The 14,257-nt window shown below is 38.5% G+C and overlaps 1 protein-coding gene across 1 annotated transcript in view; it reads left to right on the top strand.

The window, feature by feature from the left end:
• Positions 1–10,614: 10,614 nt before the first annotated feature.
• Positions 10,615–14,257, top strand: part of LOC104010739 (uncharacterized) — a 48,806-nt gene continuing 45,163 nt past the window's right edge. Inside the window, exons 1-2 of the mRNA XM_087745793.1 lie at positions 10,615–10,653; positions 12,927–13,123. Coding sequence (XP_087601919.1) covers positions 13,051–13,123 — 73 coding nt within the window. The 5' untranslated portion in view covers positions 10,615–10,653; positions 12,927–13,050. The remainder of the gene's footprint in view (positions 10,654–12,926; positions 13,124–14,257) is intronic.

Raw genomic sequence — 14,257 nt, 5'->3', positions numbered from 1 at the left:
CAGTCATCAAACAGAAGGGAGGGATCAAAGCTGACTAGAGACAGAAATTTTTCTTAAACTCCAGCAAGCAATGTCATTTAAAGGAGACTCTGAGATACAAGGATGTCCGCGCACCACCTCCAAGACAAATAAAATTCAGAAGCATGACGTCCTTTCCATGGTTTGCCCAGAACAGTATAGAAAGGAATTCTTTATACCAAGTTGTTTGACTCTTTCAGTCACAAAGGCCAGCCAGTATCTTTAGTTGTATTTAATCTAGTTTACCTCCAGGATCTGGAGGTACAAACAGATATATTATCCTATTCATTTTTCCACTTGCTACCTCACACGCATTCTCAGCTTCCTCACTCATTCATACATACCCACTTCCCTCTGAAACGTATCTGCATTGTCTCCTCACTCGTTCTTTCTAGCTATTCTCCCTTTATGATCCTCAAGTCCCGCTTTCTTTCTCTCCCCTCTCTCCCAGTCAGTGCTCCACTTTCCATCTCCCTTTCACTTCTTTAAGAGGAAGCTGTCACACTCATAGTCCACTAGCAGCAACAACAAAGGGCAAAAAAAGGGGCAGTTAAGAGGAAGCTCATCTGCTGGCAACATCTGAGCTAAAACAGAAAGTCATGAAGAGAATGAAATTGGTCAGTCTTCAAGGTCTTTTAACTTGTGTTTTAAGTTTGCTTCTTCTCCATACTGACTGCAACCATGATCCGTATGCCCTTTTAACTTAATAACAATAACAAAAAACAACAGCAACAACAAAGCCATAGAAATAGTGAACTCAAAGACATCACATCAAGATCCACTAAGCCACATATTTGTGGAGTATAGGAGAGTGTTCTTCAGAATTATCACTTTGTGCTTGCTCAGCTCTTTGCTTGACATGCTATGTTGGGCACTGCCACAGATGAGGTATTGGGTTGGATGGGCATTTTCTCTCACCTACTATGATCATTCTTATACTACATGATCAGAGTAGAAGTAGTTCTCATCTGGGTAAAACCAACACCAACTTACCTACTGTTCTTGCTTTACGTTAGTGTTGGGGGGAAAAAAAACTCCAACATATTAGCAAAGCAAACACGTATTTATCAGAAAGGTTTGTTTCTGTTTCCCGGTATCTAGTTTACTTTTCTGCTGAAGTGCAGAAAGGTTAAGAGTTTGATTTGGCATCCATTAAATGCTTTACCACGCAATAGAAATACCGGGATCTCTCTGAGCTAAACATAACACCCTAGGATGGCATCAGCAGTTGTATGAACAACTTGAATTCTGGTAAATTCTAATGAACAGTGTTTTGCTTTTCAAGTGTAGTTGTCAAGACATACTTTTTAAACAGAAGCAAGATCCCCTCGAATTCCCTTATGTTGCAACACTTTGATTTGTTAAATTTATTCTCTCAAGCAATTTATTCTCTTTTCACATTCTGAACAGCTGGATCATTCTGATTGAAATATTTCTACCTCCTCCTTCCAGAAATACTTCACAGAAGTAGATCAGAAGTCTGTAAAATGTCAACTAAATGACTAAAAGCTTGACAAAGTCATAGCAATTGGAAAGAGGGTCTTAGCATGGAAAATGTAGTATGATCACATCTGGCAGTGCTATAAGGTAAAGATATAAGAAAGATTCAGGAACAAATCAAAACTAGAGTGAGTCATGTTCTAGCTAACGTATAACTGATAGTTCAAGATAACAATTCATGTCAGTAAATGTGCAGTCATTCAGCTTCTACAATTCTGCATTATACATTGCCGTGGGATAGGTAGCATTTTGCTAACTTAGCCAGCATGTGAAAGGATAAAAATCAAAGTATACATTATTAAAGGATTAATGAAATTTGTACGATCTTCCATAGAATTCTCCTTATTGATTTCAGTGGGAGGTGAATAATGTTCTACATATATTGAATTCTTACTGAACTTTGAAGAATAGAGGATATCTAAGGTTAATCATTAAAATACAAGTGCAAATTCTTACATTTTAACAAATTAGCACAATTTAAGAAAAATACAAACTTGCATAGATCTTTGCCATCACTTTCATTATCTGGATCTCTGGACCACAGAAAAAATATCCAAAGAGAGTTCTTTTCCCAAGGTGTTCTTCACTAAATCAATTCAGGTAATCTTCCTGCCTGTAAGCTCCCAGGAAGAACTTTCCCACATTAACATTCAAGGACCATTGAATAAAAAAGGTCTGAAGAAAATTATTTTTAAATAAGTTTTGGTGTAGAATGACTAAATTACATGCATAAATATACTTACGTTCCTTTCTCTTTATGAGCAAATATTAGCTAGAATAGTGACTAATTAGCAGGTACGCCCAAAAGAACAACCATGAGAGTTTCCTGACATTCTATTCTATTCTCCTTGGTTTCAAAATAGCAAATGTTTTGCTCCATTCAGAACTTATATATGGTTTTGATCCACAAATATCCTAGCAAATAATTCTAGATCCAGATGTCTTCTTGGGTACAGCTAATGTCTCTGACATACAGAATGACCTCATTCAGTTCTTTCATGAGTGGTCAAACTGGAAATTCTTTCCCAAAGTCCTACTTGTCTTTGATCTTGATGTATACAGCATGTTGCTTCTGTTAGGAGCAAAGTAGCACAAAATGGAAAAACCCACTGGATTGTCCAGGGTGTATATACAGCACGCTCTGTGGTTGAGACCACCTTAGCCTTCACAATTAAGGTGTGTCTGATGTTTATCCAATAATACGTTTTATTACATAAAAGAGTCCCAAAAGGTTACCTCACAGGTGACATGATTATGTTCAAACTGAATACATTGGAAAAACTCCTTATCAACTTGAAAGGAGGCAGAAGTCAATTTATCTCTCAAATGTATAAAGTGTGCATAGAAAGTCCTTGAGTTGGCCAAGTTTGTGGCTTGAAACTTTAAACATTACTTTGAAATTATCATTTGAAATGTCACAGAACCCCTGTACCAAACTCAGGGCTGCTGTGATACTGACCTGTGAACAACAAAGGATATATGTAAGGCATTGCATATGCCTCCATGTATAGAAAGACATGGCAGAGCAGATGTTTGACTTCATTTGAGCATTACTGAATATAGTCAAGGATCTTATTTCCATGAAGAGTCAGAAAGCATGAGATGCTCTTGTGTGGAGGGGTTTACAAAGCAGTAGGCAGGGTGAATACTGGAGTATAAGTAGTGGTGTTGCAGGCAGCACAGGTTGAGTTTAAAAGAAAGTTGGAAGGCCATCTGGTAGGACATTTAGGTGAGTACAAACAGCTTGGAGTTGCAGAGGATGCTGTTTGTTGTCTGTGGGTAACAGTGGGGTTGAAGAGTTAGGCACAGGAGTAAGGGCTGCTGTAGAGTATGCAGCTGAAGTGCATGGAAATGCATCAGCAAGGGAAAAATAGAGTAGTAGAGAAAAATTCAAAGCAGCGTGTAGCCCTTCACACCATTCTCTGCTGTTTCCTGAAAGAGAACCAACAACTCAGCAATGAGATGGCAGCAAGATTTTTATTTTCAGGAACTGGTTTCTGTATTAAAGTCTACCCTTCCTCCATAGGATCCAAACAGTTCATACCTTAACCCACAAATTTGAAGAGATCCTATGTTCAGGGACATGAGTTTCATAAAGAGCCTGGGGTGGGCAGGTATTTGGATGATGACCTTCAGGATGTCAGACCATCTCTTCAGCATCGTATAACCTCCTGTCTTCACTAAGACACTTTAATACCACACTACCTGCATTTAATCTGATTCTCAAGCTTCTTACCTGTAAGCAGGGTACCTGAATACCTTTGGCTATGACACACAAGAATGTAAAAAAGAGATGAGATTCTTCCTCATTATGTTCAGAAAGCTGCAAGAATAGTTTCTACTGTCCTTTGCAATGTTTCTACAGATCAGTCAGCACCTTTATTGAATGTGGTCCTAAAATACAGTTGGGTTTGGATGAAATAAAATTGCTAAAGTTGTGGAGACTCCCTTCTTCTTTACAGGTGTATGTCATGGAAATGAGAAGAAATATAGCCTGGTTCATTTCAAATTCTCTTTGGGAATTTGAAACTGGAAGCGTGTCCTGGTTTCAGTGGGGATAGAGTTGATTTTTTCTTCCTAGTAGCTGGTATAGTGCTGTGTTTTGGATTTAGTATGAGAATAATGTTGATAACACACTGATGTTTTAGTTCTTGCTACGTAGTGCTTACACTAGTCAAGGACTTTTTAGCTTCCCATGCTCTGCCCAGTGCACAAGAAGCTGGGAGGGGGCACAACCAGGACAGCTGACCCAGACTGGCCAACGGGATATTCCATACCGTATGACATCATGCTCAGTATATAAACTGGGGGGAGTTGGCCGGGGGGGCAGCGATCACTGCCAGGGAATGGGCTGGGCATCGGTCAGCAGGTGGTGAGCAATTGTATCATGTATCACTTGCTTTGTATATTATTATTGTATTATTATTATTATTACTACTACTACTACTATTTCTTTTTACTTCAATTATTAAACTGTTCTTATCTCAACCCATGAGTTTTCTCACTTTCACCCTTCCAATTCTCTCCCCCATCCCACTGGGGTGGGGGGGAGTGAGCGAGTGGCTGTGTGGTGCTTAGTTGACAGCTGGAGTTAAACCATGACGAAGTGAAGAAACAAACCCCCTTACAGCCGTCAGGATCATCTCCCTCACCAGTTGCAATATATTCATTATGGTAGACTAGCAAAACAGCGTGCATATATGCGCATACATCAAAAGGTTATGATGTGCAAATAATAAATAGAATGGGTAACTTGCAGCCTCTCCAGAGCAAAGCCTAACTGCATGTGATCCATCAACATTCTGCTTTGACTGGCCCTGAAATACCACATGCAGAATGGCAATTCATTTAAACCAAGTGCAAGTTGCTCTGCATGTTTTTTCTGTTTGTAAAGATCAATACTTAAAATTAAAACTCACCTCAGCAGTAAAAGAGTAACAGTAATTAATACAACTCTATTCCTCTGAAATCTTTTGCTGCAACTAAAAGCAGTCAAACAGTACAGTCGGAGAAACATCAAGATTCTTACCGTGAACTGTGTCCTATCCACGTTCATACTTGGACATAAGCAGAAATACCCAGCTTTTGTTTCCTAAGTACTTTGGATGAGTTGCAAGTAGTTTGAAACTCAGTTCAACTGCTTTACCTACCCCAGCAGTGGCAGGCAGCACTTTGCTGTCCCATAATTCTTGCTTGGTCTTAAAATAAAGGATGATGCTGCAGCCTGTGGAAAGCAGAAGCTTGCTTACCCCTATTCTTGCCTAGCTTCTTTGCCTGATTAGACTGAGGCAAGAGCAATAACACCAAATTCACATCCATTCTTTGCCTCTCTTATTCTGTTTGCTGGCTGCAGAACATACTCAGAGAGCAGGTGCTGTACTCACCACCGGCCTGGACTGTGTTTTGAATGTCTAGTCCTTATTAGTGTTTTGATAAATAAGGTACAGAGAGCATTGTAACAGGGTGATATAGCCACAGCTACATGGCTCACAGCCCCTCTTGTCCATGGATATGGCAGCCTTTGTGATGTCTTACATACAGGACAATGCCTAGGGATTCAGAAAATCCTACTTTTAGGAAGCATTTGATGAAAGATAACTATAGATAGGAAAAAGAATTAAACCAGAACACTGATTCCTTGTCCCTGAGCAGACAGAAGCACATTTAACAATCTCATGGTGATTTTTAACCATTAAAGAGGAGCTCTGAAATTGAAATAGGAACAAGTAAGGAAGAGAAAGACTGAAACAGAATTAGTAGGAAGGGGAAAAGGCTTACAGGTGCTCCTGCACCATCTAGATGTGCTGCAAGAAGACAAGGAGGGCTTGTAAGAAGTCCAAGAAGCTCCCTCCAAAAAATTTCAAGCCGCAAATATGTTATCTATAAAAGAGGTGTTTTCAGTTCATGTACCCAGGAATTTGGAGAAACAATAGATCATAAACCACAAAAAATGATTGATTCCTATAATTGTCAAAACTGTAGAAAATAATTAAATTCATGATGGGTAATCTTGCACAAAAAGGTGATGTAATTTTGGAGCCAGATCATTCACTGACCTGGTTCACTGTGGGGGTCATAAGAGTGACAAGGCTGGAGTGAGGGAGGGAGTGAGTAGCCAGTGTAGGGGAAAAAGATATAGCAGCTGCTCTGCTTTAGGTGGGTTTGAACTTCTTGGGAACCGGATCTTGACTAATGGGGTAGAACAGAATGTCACAGAGGAGAGCAGCAAGAGGAACCACTGTGGTTGTCTGCACTGACCATTAGCATCAGCCTTCCCAAAACAGATGGACTCTGCTGCACACCTGGTAGCCCACAACACAACTATCTATGTTGAGCTTTTATTTGCAAATTGGGCTATTCTAGGAGTTAGTCTGTGTAAAACTTTTCTCAACTTGTAGATTTGTCTCATACTCTCTATTGGTTATAGAGAGGGAAAGAGGGAGCAAAAGAGCTATGAACTGAAAACTGAATTGTTGCATTGTTGTTTGTCTGCTCAGGATGGATGCCAGGTAACTTCCGTTAATCTGAAGAATAGGGCAGACAAGGAGATAAGGGATGATAAGCTTGACTCCTTAGGCAGAAGTCCAGCTGAGCTTCTAGTCTAACTAACTCAGTCAGCACTGCAGACAGGAGTTAAACTTAGAGCCTGATCTCCCCATACAGTCTTCAGACTCAACTTGAATTTACCTACCGATACGGGCATATACTTAGTCTGTCAAGCACTGAGGATATGTGCAGCACGAATGAGCATACTCAAATCTGAAGAGTTTTTTGTGGAACAGATGCAGAAATGACTCATCAAGTGTCACTGAGAAAGCCTCACAATATAAGGAAAAATACACCAAAATGTGTTCAACAGCAGATTCTGAAGCAGGCAAAGAAATGCAAATGAAAACTTGAGAGTGCTTTGGAAAAAAAGAATCATTAAAATGAGGGGCTACTTGCAGTTACTAGGGCATGAGAAATAATTATGCCAAGCTTGTGGAGAAGAAAAACAAAGAAAAAAAATGAACTATATTTAAATCTCCCATCGAAGATTCAAAAGGTCAGATTTGGCTTGTGTATGTTATTAGTCTCCCACGGAATAAATAATTTATGAAAAGAAGAAAAGATGCACAGGCAAGGCAAAAGCACAATAACATATAGGACAGTGAATCCCAAACGGATAACAAAGCATCAGTGGCAATATTAGTCCAGAAAGGCATACTCGGCACTATGCAGAAGATGAAAACAAAACTGAAAGCCAGCCAGACAAATTGAATGAGAACTATAAACACCATCCTAACACTGTGAGAACAAAGCAAATACTGAAGGTGAAAAAACCTACCAGCTGAGTTTTCAGATAGCACGTACAATGGAAAAGTTATGCTTTCAGCTGAATTAAGTACACGATGAACCTAAGGACATTAAACCTGGTAAAAATTATTCACCACATACATATATACATTCTCCCAACTTAAAAAAAAATAGCACCCAACAACCAAAAATACTGAGATAAAACAAGGCATGTCAGCCTTCCGGCAGCAAAACTATTAAAAGTCTTTCCAGATATTTTTAAAGGATGGCAATTAGATTAAAAAATTATTCAGCCAGTACAGCTGAATACTCGCACAGTTAAAGCCCAGGAGAATCATGATAAGAAAGGTGTTGTGCTCACCTGAGTTATATACTGATCACATAGAAGTCAAGCAAGCTGTGTGCTTAAGAAGAGCTCTTGCATTTGAAAACCACAACACAAATGACCACATTTCATTAGTTCAATTTGAAATGTGCAAAAGCCATTGTTGCCAAGGTATTAGACGTGAGTTTCATTTATTTTTCTTGCATCTTTCATTTGCCTTCGTTAAGGTGAGCAGAGCAAGAGCTCTTCCTTGCCTGCCAAGAGTTCAAGACACCAGTTACAGGCTCCTCTTCCAAATCCTTTAAAACAGAATCAAGAAAAGGGAAGACAGCACAACTGTGCAGTTAAGGTGTTACTCTGTAATTAAGGAACTTGACCAATGTCACTGACAAATGAAGCAAGTTACTTCATTTCTTCTAACCTCCACTGCTCTTAGCTCTCACCTGTTTTCCATTTAGACAATTTAATCCCCACAGCAAGAGTTTTCTTCCACATTCCATAGTGTCTTGCATAACCAGTTCTAAAGTTACTGTAACAAACTAAAAAGCGATAACAACCATATACAACACAGAGCTCACTCTCTCTGCATGCTTTTCACCAGGAGGCTGTGTGTAGCTTTGTTTTCAATGGAGAAACCCCTCTGAGATTTCTCAAGTGGTGTGACATGTTATACTAAACAGAAAATAGACTGCATCATCTATTCCAAGAACCAGAGAAAGGAACCTATAGCCAGAGTGTGTCCACCATTTTCTTCCACAGTGGCAGTGCATGTATTTATTAGGGGGAAGTTAACAGGCCATTGAAAAAAAGGTGGAGAGGGCGCATGAATCCCTGGGTAGGGCTGGAAAGCAAAACCCTGGTGAGTCACCTGTAGACTGGCAGAAGGAAAGAACAATTGAGGCTATTAAAGAAAGGTGAGAAAAGCATGAGCGGAACAAGACAAGGAGAGCAACTAAACCTCTACAGAGCTAGGTAGAAAGGGTGTACCGGATACTCTGCTTAAGTTAATGCCAACCTGGTTTACGTTAATTGCAGACTGTCGTTACTTTACATTACTTTCCACACCACAATAAACATTCCTTTCTCTGACCAATCCAGCTATTCATCCATTTTCCCAGTGCACATAGCAAGCAAGTACTTCACAGATCTGAGGAACAATGCAGCTTTGCCCAGGTCCCAACTACCTCTGGTTTATCACACGTTTGAGGGGGTAAAAGTTCTTAACACTAGCAGAGTTGTAATTTGAACACAGAAGGCAGATAAATTCTGGTTTCATTAATAACCTTAATACTACCACTTCCTAACTTCTGAATGCTTGCCTTTGCCACCCTCATGTTATATGATCTACTTTCAGGTTGTAATTACAGTATTTATAGTATATATGATATTCACATTTTATCTGACATTTGAAATTTTACATTAAATTGGTATAATCAATGTCTCAAATTTTGTCCCTCCTTCTATGCAAGAAGCCAAAAAGAAAAGGTAAAATTGAGAGATTATATCCATTGTCAGAATTAAGGGTCAAATTACACATATATTGGATTTACTGTTACAAGAGGTACTTTTAGTGATCAGTCCATTGGTATAGATTTTTGATACAAGATCAAAATAAGACTCAGAAGAATATTTGTCAGCCAGATCCTTGGCTGTTGTAATTAATTTCTAATAACCTCCTATAAAATAAGCTGGTCTATATCAACTCTACAGGTCTATCCTAAATTAATTTCCATGTTATTTGACACTGAGATGTCAAGATAAGCTTCTGGATTTCACACAGCGTTAAAACTGAGAAAAGCAGACAAAAATGCAGGAAAGAAACAAAAATGCTTTCAATACTTCCCTGAACATTCCCTCCTGCAAACAAAAGTGCTTTGTTTTAGTACCAGGTAATACCAAAACTGTGGTCCCTTAGTGGAATCCTAGTGTACATTAACAATAAAGACAGCTGCTTAAGTTTCTGTTATTAAAATACTTCAAAACTTGCCTCTGGGGTTTCTTTCCCCTCATACAATTGAAGAGGACAGATTGTTCCTCCCTACCTGTGTAGGTAGACTCTTTTCACTGTACCACCTGGGAAACTCAAAAGTCCTCCAACTACTTTTTTTTAGTCTACAAGAACCACTTGGAGCAACCGCCCACGTGATTAATGAACATGTTTACTTAAAACCTTCTGGTTTTTGTGATACTCTCATCTACAGATATGATTCCCTCAGCAATCAGTAAAATCTCATAGCCTGATAACTTTCAAAATTTCATAAGCCACCTAACAAAGTGACCTCCATTTCTTCTGTACCTGTTTTGGTTTTACTAATTTCACCCACTCCTTGTGGTGGAAAGGGGGGAAGAGCCTGTATAGTTCGATAAGCTGAACACTGGAACATCATTTGAATGTCACTACTCTCTGCCGATCAAAAATTTCAGTCTGAGCAGTAGCAATCATAACAACGCCAGAATACATAAAGTTTTGAGAAAAATATCTGAACAACATGCTGTGAAGAACACCTTCAAATTCAACTGGGACAACCTTCATAACAGGTATAAATACCGTGCACTGGTAAATGCTTAGTGAAGTAGCATATTCAAGTTTGACATGCATTGTTCTACTCACAAAGAGTTATAATGAGTGAAAACTAAAAACTCTCTTAGAAGAAGAAAGAAGTATTTGTTATTAGCATTCTGCTTAGCAACAACTCCAGTAAAAGAGACAGGGCAAAGGAAAAAACAGCCTTGACCCCACTAACATACCTAGTCTTCCTAGGTACAGACACCCTCTTCACCTTCACCAGATGAGTATCAAAAGCACTAATTGCCCCCTCAGAAAATTCCTCCCTTTATCAGCAGTCCCTTGCTCTAGTATACCCATTGGGAAACAAGAAACTCTCTCCAAATGTTTTAAATTAACACAAGAGGATCCTGGTATTCTGTTATTCCTCTCATGCAGAGGTGGGTGTAACTGAGAAAGGAAGCAAGCTCTGCTACTTCTCACCATCACATGTAGCCCATTGGTAAAGGTATGTGCACATTAGTTGCTGAAAGCCTAGTTTGTTGGGTGGCTTGTTTAATTGCTTAAGTAAGACTAGTGTATATTTATTTAATACAGCTAACTGGTCACATAAAGAAGATATCATTTGCCTTCTCTGTGTACAGATGAATTTACATTCATTATGAGTACTGGCACAGAATAAAACAACCTTCTATGGGCAGGAAATCCAGTTTTTCTTTTCTCCTGGTCTGCTGAAGCATGAAGATATAGATCTAGGGTGTGTAAACAGCTTACTACTGATTATGAAGATGTAACTTCATTAAACATCCTGGATATTTTGACAGGGAACATGTTTCATGTTATAGCAGGCCAATATGTTGGCTTAAGTACCCCAACCTTGCCATAGTAAGCTATTACTGATTTCAGTCCAAAAATGAAATCCAGATAACACTTCATAAAGGAGCTCTTTTTTTGTTTATTTTATAGTACTAAATTAGTAAGGATCTGATATATTTAGTGCTAAACAAAAGTGGAAATAAGGGCTGACTGACATAAATTGAAAAAAAAAAATGACACAATTCAGTTCAGTAACACCTGAATGGAATATTGTACTATAATCTCCTGTTCTTTTACGGAAATAATTTTATATTTATAATTGCAGGGTAGGATTTTGATAAGAACCCAAGGGAATTAGGCATCCAGCTGTGATCACATTTTACAATTAGGAAACCTTCCTGACTTTGTCTCCTTCCCCTGCTTCAGCAGAAATGACAAACATCAGTAGAGACTGCTGAACTGAATCTTACCAAATATGCAGAAGATAATACTGTCCATTATACACAAAGAAAGTCCTTTCTGCATCTCTACACATCCTAGTATACATCTCTTTTTTCTTCTTTTTTTTTTCTTCCTCCCCCTCCTACTCCTGTGGCTCCCCCACCCCAATTATATCTCCCAGATGCCTCTTGCTAAATCCCTCACTGAGCAGCTCTCATTGCATTTCTTATGATGAAGATTTTTGGATCCATCAGCTACCTTCATTCTCGTAAACTGGCAGGAGGCTGAAGATGAAGATGAACTGAGGACAAATGTTATGCATATACCAAGTTCTGGACTGAGGGCAAATGTTATGCATATACCAAGTTCTGGGCTGTGCATCACTTTTGTCAAACCTAGCAGTTTTAAAAGAATGGTTTCACTAACTTTGAACATTTTTGTCCATCTTTTACCATACTGAAGTAAGGTCTATTGACCTTGGAAAGAGACAGAAATCTGCCCAGAGCAACTCATCCTACCTATCTCTGATGCCAAGGTAAAAAAGAAAGATAAAGTGACGTGAAGTAGCAATACTGTCCCTGTTTATTGCAGTATACATTCATTCCCACTTTTGAAATGATAATCCAGTAGAACTACAAAAAGCCAATGTTCAGAAACAGAAGTACATTAAACATTTACTGGCAAGCCTTATAGGCCTGATTCATTGCCTGTGTCTCTAATCTGTAGTCCTCCTAACTCCATGGATGTGAATGGAATTACATAGGAATGATACTGAAACAGTGTGATCATGGTTGCAGGCCATAATAAATCTAAATTTTTTTTTTGTCCTACAAAGCTGGTGTAAGGCTGTCTGACTGTCTGAAATGACTCCTGATATTTTCTATGAGAAGGCAAAATCGGATTATGCAGAGAATTCAGAAGCAGATTTCAAGGTTTAAGTCCATCTCTAATAAATGTAGGATACAATCTAGGTGAAGCCGGCTTAATGTTCCTCAGATGGGTGCCTAATGCTTGTTAGTGCCCCACAGAAGGGTTTCCATGGCATACACTCAGTGTGGCCACGTGATAGGGCAGGACCCTTCAAGGTTATTAGTCTGTTCTTTTTACAAGAAGATTAGCTACCCCAAGAGGCACAAAATTACTTCCTAATGCTGGATCCCTACATATGAAATACTCCACACCTCCTCAGTCTTCAGAAATCAGCAGGGCTTTTTGCCAAGGAGCTGCCTGGCATCAGTTTCAGTATAGAAAAACTTTGAATAGTTACTTACATGCCATCTGCATAACTATAAAGAAACACCAAATTAAATTTGTTCCAGGACCTGTTATTTGTGGAGGAGAAGTTGTGTTTTATTTGCAATCATGTTATGTTTCTTTATTAGACTGAACCTTAACAAAATATATGTAGGTATATGTCTATACTCCTCCTAAAATGCAAATACCATTGGCTAGTTTCTGAGGAAGGAATAGCATCCTCTATTTACCTGCTCATTTGCTAAAATCCCCCGAACTCCACCTCTCTAGACTCTCTGAATCAATCTGGGACTGAAGCCAAAGGCACCTACTATATAAGACTGACAGAGCACCGGTGAAGTACTCCTCCTGACCAACTTTAGACCCGACATCCTTGTGCCAGACTCCACTCAAGATGGGGTTTGGCATGGGGATACAGGTACCAGAATGGGCTTTCCTGTTAGCAGTTTGCTGTATCCATCAGATAGGTAAGAAGTTCTCTTTTTTACTGGGAAAAGAAAAAATACTCTGTTGAGATCTAGTAATATATTTTAAACTACTATACTAATTTTATTGTTTCCCTTAACAGATGGTTACATTTAAAACAAGATTTCTTTATACCTATTTTTTTCAATTTTCATTAAATATTTAATGTCTGTCTATTAACTGGACTGATTTAATTTAATATTGCCTCAAACTACTGCATACAACTACATTTGGAAGGTAGCGTTGAAGATCAAATCAAAAAGAACCATTATTCATGTCTTAAAATGTCAGATTTTCAGTATTGCTTATGCCTTACAAAAGCATTTTATTCCTGTTGCATTTTGTCTGAGGATTGATTATGAATGTTACGGGTTTTTATGAAATTTAAAACACTACATTTTCCAGTTGTTAGATCAGACCACTGGTCAATCTTTTCCAGTATCTTGTCATTTACCACGAGCTAATACCAGATTCCTCAAGATTTCTTGCAATTTCTTTTGCAAAAGAGACTAGAAGTGAATATTCATGTGGCAATGATTTTCAGTAACTGATTGTGCATTGATAACACCCTGTGCAAAATATTTATATAAATCACTGATATTGACTGTGAGCAGGACTGGGAGGTTTATCTGACACATGCAATCCATCATTTTGGATGTTTTTTTTTCTCCTGTCAATATTATATCCATCAGGGCTGGTCTTGGCAGTTTTTCTTAATATGAGTAGCCCTATTATGTCAATGGGACCGCTCAAATTGAAATTACTTGCATGAGTACAAGCTTGCTAAGTCAGTCCCATTCATGTACAGTAATTACTGCCCTGTCAGCTAACATTTTTAAATCTTCAGATTGCCTAAGTAAATTTATCTTGCATATAATTATCAAAACATTGACAAGTGCAAATGTAATTTTAGGCTACTTTACAGTTTGTGAAATAAACACTAAAATATTGGCAAGTTGATTTAAGCACAAAATACAACAGTCAGAGTATAAGCTTATGTTTAGTCAACGTCAGTCAAAAGCATTGCTTATGTCAGTCAAAAGCATCTTCAGCCATTCATTGAGCAAGAAAGTTATTTGTACTGTGCAATGTTAATCTGATAAATTGCTTTGAAAAATGAGTAGTGGTTAGACAGT

This window comes from Nipponia nippon, unplaced genomic scaffold, assembly GCF_047370975.1.
Source record: "Nipponia nippon isolate SJK-2023a ecotype South Korea unplaced genomic scaffold, ASM4737097v1 scaffold_10, whole genome shotgun sequence".
NCBI classification, from domain to species: domain Eukaryota; kingdom Metazoa; phylum Chordata; class Aves; order Pelecaniformes; family Threskiornithidae; genus Nipponia; species Nipponia nippon.
This window is presented reverse-complemented; position numbering and strand designations above follow the sequence as displayed.